This window comes from Sinohyriopsis cumingii, chromosome 6, assembly GCF_028554795.1.
Source record: "Sinohyriopsis cumingii isolate HCF-2022 chromosome 6, ASM2855479v2, whole genome shotgun sequence".
In the NCBI taxonomy this organism is placed as follows: domain Eukaryota; kingdom Metazoa; phylum Mollusca; class Bivalvia; order Unionida; family Unionidae; genus Sinohyriopsis; species Sinohyriopsis cumingii.
The window spans coordinates 21,507,828-21,520,943 of record NC_142966.1 but is presented as its reverse complement, the minus strand read 5'-3'; the positions used below and the strand labels follow the sequence as shown (position 1 = coordinate 21,520,943).

At 33.6% G+C, this 13,116-nt stretch overlaps 1 protein-coding gene across 1 annotated transcript in view; it reads left to right on the top strand.

Moving 5' to 3' along the window:
• The window catches only part of LOC149796474 (uncharacterized), a 294,892-nt gene that overhangs the window by 75,290 nt on the left and 206,486 nt on the right, over window positions 1-13,116 (top strand). Inside the window, exon 8 of the mRNA XM_089961179.1 lies at window positions 10,354-10,412. Coding sequence (XP_089817305.1) covers window positions 10,354-10,412 — 59 coding nt within the window. The remainder of the gene's footprint in view (window positions 1-10,353; window positions 10,413-13,116) is intronic.

Genomic DNA, 13,116 nt, shown 5'->3' with positions numbered 1-13,116 from the left:
TAGTGATAGGACTGGTTAGCCTGGTGTCAGGATAATGCTAGACATCACTATAAACTGCCACATTGCAGATATAGTAGCAATATGACTGAAATTTTTTAAAGCTAAGTTAAAAATATGAATGATTTTTTTATAAAGTTATGTTAAAAGTCCAAATCACATCACATCACATACGGGGGCTCATGTTGTTCTGTTCGATAGCTCGGCTCAGATCTATGTTATTTAATCCATTAATTTCTTATCTTTATTTTATTCTTTATTCAATCAGGGCATAAACACTGGTTGATCATCTCCTAGATAACAATAACCAAAAATCATAAGGAGTGGGGAGGTCACACATCATCCCACCTACTGATACTGTCCATGTATCTAAAATATCATGTCTTCAGGTATTGCCACAGTATCCCATGGAATCTGATCCGTGTCCATCATAAAATTGGTGTTGTTAAAATGTTTAAAAGATCTGTAAGAAATTGATTATGGATATGCTTTTCCTATTTTTCTAATGCTTTTTCTGTTTGAAGAATGTAATGGTAGTCACTCAATCCAATCTTAGGAAGATTAATGTTAGAAACATTTTCTGGTGTGTTAGTATAGATATGATTAATAAGGGTTTTTGAGTTAGCTTTTTTCTGTTGGGTTCCTTAATTAATTGGGTCATTCCAAAAGGTTCCATAAAATCAGTCTAGTTTTGATGTATCTGTTCATTTAGTAAATTCTTCTTTTATATCGACTGTAATGTAATATTCTTTGTCATCATTCAGAACCTTTTCTATTTCTAATTCAAAATATGTATTCCTGTTTACAGTGGATGTAGGTGGTCAGTATATAAAGCCAGTTATAACGGTTTTGGAATTTTGCGGAGAAATCTTTATCTGTATCTTCATGTTTTTCGCTATAATATCATTACTGTCATAAATTGAGCCCACCACCTGCTGTTTTCCTGTCTTTACAGAAAGCCTTGTATATCAAAATTATTTCCTAACAAAAAATGTCTAAATGATTCTCTTTTAAGAATGTTTCAGAAATTCCAAAGACATCTACATTATTTTTCTAGTGATTTAGGCATAAGTCTTATTTGATCTATTTTGCCCCATATTCCTTGTATATTTATTGGGAGTGGAGTATAGCCATCCGACAAAATGAGTTCATATTTTCCCATACAAATGCAGTAACCTTTTTATTATATGCTCATTTTCTTTTTCTACTTAAGGCCTAATTATGATAGCCATAAGCCTAGCACCTGTTGCCAGGGTGAAACATTTCACAGTGCTTGGCCTTGTGTCTGTATTCATATAGTCATGGTATTGAATTTTCATATGTTTGCATGCTGCAAAGTCATTCTTAGGTTCATAGCAATTATAACACCTCCCTCACTTGCGTGGTTTTTTGAAAGTGCTATGTACTCATATAATGCATTTGTCTTTGAGTATTGGAACATGTTCATTTATTGCATGTAGAAGTGTGAAAGTCCCTTTTCATTTAAATGGGTTCTGTCCATAGCCACTGAGTTGTTCAGGCACCAAACCAGACTTGGTAACAAATGTATTTTCAATGTCAATCAGTTTGTGGTCCCATTTTTTCATTCCATAGTTGCTTTGTTTATGGCATTCGGGTTTTGAACATCAGTGTCAATTCTTGGAGAAATTGTGCAAATGAAGTTAAGTTACAGGTTGGGTTGACCAATTAGATTGTTATTCAGAATGTGGTACAAATTGTCTTCTATTTGTTTAATCTCAATGTTGTTAGCATCATTTCCTCCAACACTCTTGATTATGTTTTCAAATTGAGAATGGTCTGTTTCTTTGATCACATCAAGTATGTGACCAGTTCCGACCTCAGGTAATAACTAAACTTTAACCTAAAGTTTAAGACCTCTTTCACTTACATATTTAATGATCAAGTCCCAATCTGCAGTGTTTGTTTCATGGAGATTTCTTGATGTTTTGGGCTGTTTGATTTTTTTGATGATATAAATCCCTGGTATTGGAAGAGCCAAGAATTTCATTGCTAATATTAGAATAGTGAATCTCTCCATTCACATTATTTTTGTGACCCGAGTTTATCTTTACAGAATCAGTTGCATGATCCCTGTTGACAGAACACTTTGAAAGTGAAGACAAACTTTCACTTGCTCTGATTGAGTTATAATAAAAGTCATACAGGTCATGTATAGACATTTAATCATCTTAAGTATAAACTGTTGTTTAAAAATATAGTGCTAATTTGTTTAACCAAGTGTATGTAATCCTGATTACTGAACGCTCTGCACCTTAACAGTTATGAAGACACCTCCAGACAAAAATTATCAATCACTATGGATGTTTACCATGGGGTTGAGGTACTTAACAGAAAAGAGCATTCAACTATAATCATCACAGTATAGGGTGGTACAAATTTGTTTATCAACATGCATAGTTTTTATTGTGACATCACAGCATACAACATTCAATCTAGATTATACTGGATCACACCATTAGGTTGATTCTGTCCAAAAATGTTGACATACTTTAATGTTGATTTTGCCAAATGTACGTCTTGGTATGTATAAATAAGGATCTTCTAAAAGAATATGGATATATTAGGATCCAAATAAAGTGAATAATTGCCATTTACAGGTATGTAAGCAAATTCTAAAAAATACCTATCATTCTTCACAACTTTGTCCATTCTGCAGCTGTTCTTTTGAGTTTCTTCTATTTAGACTTAAGTAGGTCATCCACATCAGTTATTTGTTTTGGGTTTTCATTACTTTGGTGATATTATTTCAGCACTTTTCATATTCTTCTTTTACCACACTTACAATTTCAGTTTTCAAATTTCCCATGTCTTCTATTATTGACAAGAGAATTTCAGGATCAGTACCAGCAGAACCATATTTTATTTTAGTTATTTCTGACAGTAGATAATCATTGTCTTTATTCAAATCATTCACTTTATCCTTCAGCTTACTGTTTTCCTCTTCAAGGATTATCTATGGCCAAAGTTTATTGTATTGTTTGCTTTTTCAACAGTTAAACTTTCAATTTCATATATGAAAGTTGTTCAAGCAAGCTTGTCATGTCTGTCCTTTGCTGACTTGTATTTTGTTTTGAACATGAATATTCTTTTGATACTTTAGTTTGTTGGACCTTCAGTTCTGCAATTTCCAGATGCAGTAAATTATTTTTCCTCATTAGGGCTGTTACCTTCCTATTACTACCCTCGGCAGAGGTGTTTTCTGATGGAGCTCCAGCTAGTGTTCCCCCCCCCCCTCCACCAGGAGTAATATATTATCATTATCCCTTGTTGGGGCTGTCATATTCTGTTCACTGCCTGGTTCAGATTGCAGCTAATGAAGGGGTTCTGGAATTAATGCACTGCAAGACCGGAATTTCTGGATAGTTCTTCCAGTTGGTTTGGTGCAAAAAAGAAATTTATTTATCTCCAGTTAATTGAAAATGTATATCATCACTTGATGTGGAAGACTAGTTTGGGGTGCTGCTTGCCTGAAATACACTTTGATTTTGTCATGTTTGCTATCACTGGTTTTGGAATAAATTTCTCATGCAATGAGCTGAAATTCAGTGTTACTCCAATTTGTATGATTGGTTTCTGGATAAATAGTGCCTGTGAAATTATAAAGTATCAAAGTATTTTTGTAGGACTGTTTAGGTTGTTTGATAAATATGTGATTTTAAAGATGATACCTCTGGGACAAGGTCATTTTTTAAAACTATTCTTTAATGATTGATTATCAATGAGTGTGAAAGCCTGGATCGAGCAAAGTTTAAATATGTGAAATTGATGGAAGGAGTTAGTAGAGATCTGAGCAGAGACATAGAATAGAACAACACGAGCATCTATATATAGAACATACAAATTTAATCAACTGGATAAGAAAAACTGCAGACTAAGTGTGAGATAAACTTCTACATGAAAATAAATTAATACAAAGTTCTAAAATGCAATTAGCAGTTCCATTTACTTAGATAGGGCAGATTTTCATCACCAATCGAGTGAGCATTTTGTACTTAACTGTCCAGCATGTCTACCTAACCTGATCTGTTTACTCGCCACCCTCCAGAATCTGCATAGCTTGTCAGTTGGAGTCGACTTAACCGTCAACAATCTGTTTCCTCTGGTCTTCACTCTTCATTCAGGCATGGATTCTTTAATTGACCAGGATTCCGACATGGAATTTCTGACTTGCTGACATGAAAACTATTTTACTGATAAAATAAATACTGTCTGACATTTGCTCTACACAACATTCTGGAATGACCTAGCATTCCATCTTTCTCTGCTTGAGAGTTTGTAATGTATTACAAACAGACATTAGCTACTAACATGGTTTCATGTCACAACCTTTGCATACCTTACTGTAATCTCTTTACATAATGCTTCATTACATAGTATCGGATCTTGATGTATTTCCCAAATGCATCCAGCTCGAAATTATGAAAGCATTATCTGCTCTTGCCAGTTAAGCCCCCTGGAATGTGTACTATTAATTACTATCTTGACCAATGTCAGACACATGTACACATGCCAACAATAAATAACTGTATTATCCATAGTGTTGCTTCAAGGTCAATATGACCGAATCAGAGGTTAGGAGAATTCACATCTTATTGACACATGAATTAAACCAAATTCTCTTCTTGTCTTAACCACATTATTTGCTAATGAACAATTCATTGGCATAAATATCTAAATCTAATAATAATCAGTTCCTATCAATCATGATTTATATGACATATAAATAAATAATTTCAAACAATTATCTTAAGACTTCTAAAAAAATAATGATTGAAAATTAAGACTGTACCTTGCCCTTTTTCAGAATAATTTTTAACACCTTAGCAGTTCTGTCCCCTTTTCACCTTTGGTTACATCATATCACTCAAAGATACTTGCTGCTCTTCTTGGAGCCAAGACTATGCCTCTTACAAAACTTAGACTGGCTAATTTTGGAGGGTATGATATTTGTAAAAACAAACCTATCTGGAAATGCACTCCTAATCATTAACTTATCCAATTTGGAATTTAGGTCTATTTGCCAGCCATTATTAACACATTATTAACACATGCCCCTTCAGAGTTGGAAAATTCTGCATTTTTTCCTCCTTTCCTTAATAAGCTGATCTTTGTGAAGTTTCAGCTTATGATCAATGTTTCAGCAAGTACCAGCATTGTTTCTGCAACATTTCAACCCTTGGGCATTTTGATAAATAGAAACCAATTCTGTACCTCTTGATCAGTTTACCTGACACAGTTACCAATCATGCCCCAACCAGACACATTAGTGTATTGTATTGTTAAGCATGACATGGATTTAGTTCTTTGCCAAATCATGTGCATTAATTAAATATTGGTGTGTGTCACAATGACACCTGCACATTCAGAGAGATCTGCAAAATTCATACTGTCACAATACCATTTATAATTATGATCAATTCCTTGTCTGTGTCTAAGGTTCAGTTTGGCATTTCATTCAGATGTATGTTTTACATTAGCAACAGTTTGAAAGTTAGCGCCGTATTTCAAAGTAAAATCATCTCCATAGCCTTTGTGGCTTGTTTAATGAAAGTAACACATGTGGTGTCTACATCACTTTTTGAAAATCCTGAAAAACTGCTGCCCTCAATGAATTGTCATAAATGAGGTTCAAAAATAGATAATAATAATATCAATAATAATAATGCTTTATTTATAGAGGGGGACTCATTAGTCAAGGACTATTCTCCCTTGAGGTCTTCTTAAAGAGAGTATAACAATGCACATTATATGAAGATAACAATAATTACTGTTAATTTTAACATGTTTTAGTATTAAAATACTAAATTCCATTATCTATTAGAAGCACATACATGCTCATGATACCTCTTCTTAAATACTCAGCAGATTTTACATGCACTAGAAACTTGTTCCACATAACTGTACCAGAATGGAAGCTCTTTTTAAATTGTTCTGTTCTTAGTTTTCATGGTAGAAGGTTTCCATGTGATATTGATCTCAACTGGTATTGTGTTGAAAAGGCCTGTATAAGTCCTGAAGATACTCTGGTGCAGTTCCATGTAAACATTTATATAGAAGAACTGGCTTGTGAAAATCTGTCCTGTCATATATTGTGAACCATTTGAGTTCTGTAAATAATGCTTTTGAGGGATGATCAATAGATGCATCTAAACATACGCGTGCTGCTCGTTTCTGAAGTTTGTAAGTTCTAGAGTCTTCCATATCAAGACATTAAACAAGACACTGTTCTCTTTGATAAGATCATATTTAAACAGAAGCAAAGTTACGAGCTGACTAGATTGATTAAATAAAGTTGCAGATTTGCATTGTTTGAATATATAATCCTTTCTGATTCATATAGGAATGATAGGAAATTGTTGATTAACTTCCACTGTAACTTTAGTTCAAGATATAATAGAATGTTGGCACTGTTATTACATCCAGGAAGCATTGATGCATAGCAAGGATCCTGAACTGCACACATGGAAAATGAATTCTTCCCATAAGAAGTGCACTAACAGTCCGTCATACTGGATTATAAATTTGATTTCAAGAAGGCAGAATTGAAAGTTGGTATCAAATTCATTGAATAAAAACATGGTTATCCCTTTAAACTTTGAATCTTTGGGCAGAGCTGATGATGTGCTTTGCCACAACTTAACCAGCTGATAATGTTATATCACACTAAGTATTGTCAGCAAACTGAGTAATATTACAACTCTATGGTCTTAAACTAAACAACAGAATAGAGAGAAACCAACAAGTTTTGTAATATTCAATAAATAATTTATTTTCCCAGAATACAAAGTGAAAATTTAAAAGCTACTTAGAGATTGTGAATTAAATCCCAAATAGTCCTGAAAGTTCTTTCCCCAAGTCCAAATATATAAAGTTCGAATTGAATTCCAGTTGTGTTTCAGTTAAATTCCAATATTGAATGTGTTGAGGTGCATGTAGTCTTGAAAATGCTAATGTGCCTATGACCTGAAATGTGGTGATGTGTTAAGAGTCTTGTGATGTATCACAATAATATAGTAAAAAATGTCCTTATCTGAGTTCACTATCATTACAAACTAATGTTTTAGTCCAAGAATATTATTGAGCACTTTGTAATTCCAGTGAATAGTAATTTAAATAAATAAATGGTTTTAAATAACTATATGATTATGTTTTTAAATTGATTTTCTGTTCTTTATTATGACAATATTCATAGTGATATTCACAAGAGAAAGACAATTGGGTTTCTTTTCTTCCAAAGCCAGCAAAATTGTTTAACTTCGACCTATTATTCACCTATACTAGATATGAACATATGGCTTGACAGTGATAATACTGTAATAATTCTCAGTCACATGTTTTCTAACCTAGAAAATAAATAATTTTTTTTATATATATGGCTTTAGTATAATGACTAACATTATGATCATATTATCTGTTCATTGGGTTCAACATCTGCTTTTTCATAAAACTAAATTTTTGTTACTGTAAAACCCAGCTTATTTCATACTGTTTTCATTGTTTACATTTTTTACATAGCTATATGCCAGGAAGAGTTATGGCTCTTGTTGTCATTGGTGACCTTTAAAATAATAATGTGGTGGTTTATGCTAATATTTGCACACTTTTTAATATTATTCTTGTAGAAAGAACTACATCATATCTAAAATGCAGGCATAGGTGAATGTATATGTTTGTTTTATTTTTTGCTGAATATTTTGTGAAAAATCCATGATGTTACCCATGCCAGAGAATTTGGATAGTTGACCTTTCAAAATAGAAGATATCTGGATGTAATAATGTCAGCATTATGCATTTGAAAGTGGAGAAGGTACAAGGCATAATGAAGTTGCCATTTTGAGAAAATGTTAATCTTGATTGCCAGTTCCTATTGATATTTCTAGATCATGCTGTTGCTGCCACAACTATTTGTTTTCAGAGCACTTGTTATTTCTCTTGTCTGTAATTGACAATGCTTATATCACATGGCTATTGTGAGTTTGCTTGAGGCAAAGCGGGCAAAACTAGCCCTGCAACTTGAAATGACTGCCCTGCAGCCCCATGAGCTAAAACATGCTCAACCCCAGTGTCATGAATGATATCAAAACTATATATGGTTGCATCAAGGATCCTACAAGAAGGAAACCCATTGATATCATGTGAACCATAAAGAATGGACTCAATAAAGCCAAAGCCAATTATGCAAGATCATTTCATCAGACACATCCACAATGTTGGTATCAGCTATCAGCCAAACAGATGGGGGAATGTGTGTGCTCAAAGGATCAGTATTGAGAGTGGACATGTTTTGTTTTCTTATTTTGATATTGTGTGCAAACAGCATCAGCTTTCCCTTTCTCATGGGTACTGCTGGCATAGTTCAGCTACTACTGCAGTGTGATGCTCATGTGACAAAATCTTGGTCATTGGAAAAAGTGTTTGAAGAAATATGTCAGATTAATATTTGTTTACCCATTTCTGTGAAAAAGGCTCAACTTATACAAAGAAAATATAGAGCAATTTCAAGATGGCAGCCAGATACAATCCTTTAGATCCCCGGATTCTGACCTGTCAGGGTATATACCTTAATCAGTATTTGAGATCAAACTGTAGGACTGGCACTAGCTTGGAATACCAAGGAGGGTTGCCATCAATTGAGGATGATGTCTTTATCCACATTCATGTTCCCAAACCTAGATGAAGTTAGGTTTGGTATTTATGCCACTCAGACTTCTATCAGACTCCTTAAGTTCAATCAGTCTATTGACTATGCACTTTAGGACTTTTTCTTGGCTATTTGGATTATTTATTTAATTAGTCAGCTTTATTTGTGGCCACTCATTCATGCAATTATTTGTCACAGCATGTTCATGCTTCTAAATGATGTATGTCTATATAGAAGGTTTAGAGACTTAACCACACCCACAAAATATTCCATTTTAGGCATTGACCCTGAACAGTAATTGAGCAGTGAACAAGCAATGAACAGTATTTACAGGGCAGTTTTGTTTCATTTCTTTTGTTTGTGACATGCAAAATTATTTTGTCAAATCACCGCTTTTAGCAGCTATATAACTATATAGTGATTAGAATTTTGTTTTCACATACAAAATACTACATTTTAGGCACAGATCCTGAACATTGAATACTCAGTGAACTCGGGGACAGATGTCAATGTTACTCTTAGTTTTCTTTCCATTTGTGAATAAAAATGTGATACTACTTCATGTTCCTTGTTGGCTTTTGATGTGTGTCATTTTTGTGATAATATTAATAGGAATGCAAGTCCTTCAGTCAGGCTGTCCACTGCATAATACTCAAGTTGTTCCTTCCCATTATGCAGAATCATTTTGTCATTCTGTCTTCAAGCCACTTGATTTAAAGACATGTTAGAGTAACTCTACCTCAAAGTAATGGCAATTCTGACTTGACAGTTATACTGACAATTCTGCCTCATAGATATTGCATGCTTCCTTACCATCGTATAGCATCTAACCTCATGTAGTTGAGGGTAAGTCCCAAGGAATGCCAAAAATATATAAATATGTACTGTTTAGTAGTTGTATAATTACAGATTTTTTTTTATAGATGAATATTATATATTGTTTCTTCTTGTGCTAGAATGTATCTTGTGTATAGTTCACCTGCCCTGCAGTCTGTCTGGCTGTATATAGGTACTGAGTGAATTAGCATTTGCACTTCACAGTCCACCCATCCATCATTACATGTATTTTATATTGTGTGAAAAAACGTATTAAATAAATTACTAAGTGCAGATGAATGGACCATTACATTTAGTAACTTTTCATCATTTTGGCGAAACTGGATCAAATGTTGCTGCAGATTTATCTTAGTGCCCATAGGGTGGTGTCTACTTGCACCATTTACTTAGTGCACATAGGGCAGTTTGTAATTGCATGTTTTACTTGTACTAAATACACATCATTCCATCTATGTTATTTTTAAAAAATTCTGCCAATATTTCTTGTGATCAAAGATACACTTAGAACTCAAGCTGGGAGACCTGGAAGCAGCCATCCTGTGACCAGTTGATTTCACATGAACTACTAGCAAAATTTAATGGATGAATTCTAGTTTAGTTTCATATTCAATTCCTGTTTCATATTCGATTCTTGTGAATTGGGAACAGAAGAGTTTTCTTTTAGAAAAATGCAAACAGCCACTTTGCTGCCTTGTAAACTGCTCTGAAATATTGGTATCCAATAATTGCTTTCACATGGTATGGCTATAGTTATCAACAAATGTTTTTATTAAGTATGTCAAGTTGGCATTTAGTCGTTAGACACAGAATCACCTTTCTCTTATTTTGATAAGGCTTATGGTTTTATTGTTTTTTAGGTGAGACAGAACGTACAGAACTGAAATACTTGGAGAAAGAACATATTAAAAATTTTGAGGTAAGAAAACCAAGAAAGCTCAATGACATAAATCACAAAGATAATAGGAAAAAGAATGTACTGAATGTCAATAGAAACAGAAAGTTATAATACTTAAAAAGTATATTTATTAATAACCATGTTCTTGGCTACTTCATTTTTGTCTCATTAGCAAAGCAGAGGGAAGACATTGGGATCACTTTTTCAATGGCTATGTTGTTTTAGGCATCGATGTTAGTTTTCACATTTAGCTCAGTTTTTCTCAACACTTTTATGTATAATGATGACATTTGATCTTATGTATTCATCTTGGGGCTTGCTACTTTCGTTGGATAAAATCATGCAATGTCACTTAATTTTCATTCTCCATTGATTACATTACGTTTTGTGCATATATAGTGAAGGTTAGTGAATTTGTAATGTATTTGTCGAATCAAACAGGTTGCACTTTTCATCATTTAATTAGCTTATAATTAAGTGCACTTATCTTACTACTTCCCCTAATTTCTTTTGGGATTCTGTTTCAGATTAGTGGTTCTGAATATTGAAAACGTCAACATTTTAATATCATTCATTGCATTTGGGATGTTTGCAGCATTATCTAGGAATAGTCTGCAAGCTCTTTTTTGCAAGCAGAATTATTTGTAAATATTCTTGTCAGAAGTATTTCCCCCAGAAAACATTACAGTAGTCTAGATATGGTTGTATATATAATTTGTTATATGTTAACCTTTATTTAGTTGACAGATGTGGCCTTATCTTGCTATATAGCCACAGAGAAGAAACGACTTTATGACATACATGTATAACTTGAATGTGTTCATTCCATTAAAAATTGTTGTCAACCATCACCCCAAGGATTTTGTCACGGGTAACCATTTTTAGGCAAATTTCATTCAACTTGAGATTCAGTTTATTATTTTCCAATTTGCTTCTTTTGTTGGGTTGGACTCTAGTCTTGTCTTGTTTGCATTTACATTCATGCCATTTTTCATACACCAGGAATCTATTGTAAGTAAGGCAATTTGAAAAGAAACCTGTAGGTCTGATTTTAGCTGTTTGAAATCTGATAGTATTGTATCATCTGCATATACTGTATATACTTGTGTATAAGCCCGTTTGTGTATAAGCTGGCCCAAAAACTGAACAGGTATAAACACTAAAAAGTGCATGACCGTGTATAAGCCGAACCACAACTCCGAGACATCTCAAGATGCATGAGTTAACTTCTAGATGTATTTATTTAGGCAAACTTATATTTTATAAAATACATGTATACTTATCTCGAGGGTGGTGTGCATGATTATTAAAAAGAAATGGTATAAACTTGTTTGAAAAGTAATTTAATTTTCTGTTTTCTTATTGTTTCTGCCTAGTTTAGATTTGTGTCTAATTTGATTGAACAATGACAAGAATTTAGCAATCGCGAGTTGCTGTAACACTACCTCACTACCGCTCCCTTTTGACTTGATTGTTTGTTTATGCATTATTGCATTGGACATTTATATCAGAGCATCGGTAATTACGTTTTTACTTTGCTTTGAAATTGTAAATACGTAACTCATTAAAATTTAATTCCAGTGTGACAACACAATGAACAACAATACGGTTTGATTCAATGCTCGCAATTAGGCTATTGAGTGTTTTTACATAATGGTGCCACCCCATGTACATTGTAGGTTTGATTACTCGCTGAATTGAGTACATCCCATGGAGCCAAATAATGGGCACCATAGCACTGAATTTTAAATTGTGTCTCCAAAATGCAATAATGAAGTTTCAGAAAGAATGCTTCAAAAATTATGCTAATACCATAAAAGCTGAGTTTGCTTTGATGTAAATAACCTTACACCATACCTGTCAATTTTTACGCTAGGAGGACAAAAATCTCCCAATTTTGGCGGTGCTCCACACCTCCCGATTTCATATCTTCCGATTTGTTCAGAGAACTCCTGATTATTGTCTTCGAGTTTCATTTCTTCTAAACAAGAAAAGCCCTACATGTTCTGTTGCATCACCTGTGAATTATTGTTGTGACGAAATAATTACTTTACTAGAAAGAATTCACTTCTTCACTAAATAGAATGTAAAGTTACCAAACATTATTCACGTAAATTACTGACTTTTTTTTACCTCTACAACAATACAAAAAAAAAAACGAGAACAAAATATAAGCCACAACAATAAAATCGTCCAGAATTAATTTCAATCCCAAGAATGATCACTAAGAATGCTGTAACTCCATATGCTATAGTGCCAGTCCCATGAAAGAAATTTACCGTATATACCAATGTTAATTACCATTGTTAAATGAAAAGAAGGAATGAAAATACATCCCATGCAGCAAAAGTGTCCTCAAAAAACTAATTCAGAATATGTGTTTTAAAGTAAACACTACTAAATGCTTTACGAGTTGACAATAAGGGAATAAGGTCGGATATATGAGGGGAAAATACCATGAGACTGCCTATTTAGGTACCTTTAGTTCAACAAAATTGGGAATCCTTTATGTGCCAGTCAGCTGCTGGTGCATGCATAACACAATAGTGTAGAACATGGTTTCTTTGAATTACAATGGAGGGCCAGTCATTTTCACAAAATAGTTGCATCGATAAGGATTAACTTTTAATTAGTCGCATTGGCTCTCTTGCTTGTTTATTTAAGACTAATCTTTAGCTATTGTGCAGTTTGACCACAGCTGACCAGAATATGAAAATAGGGCACA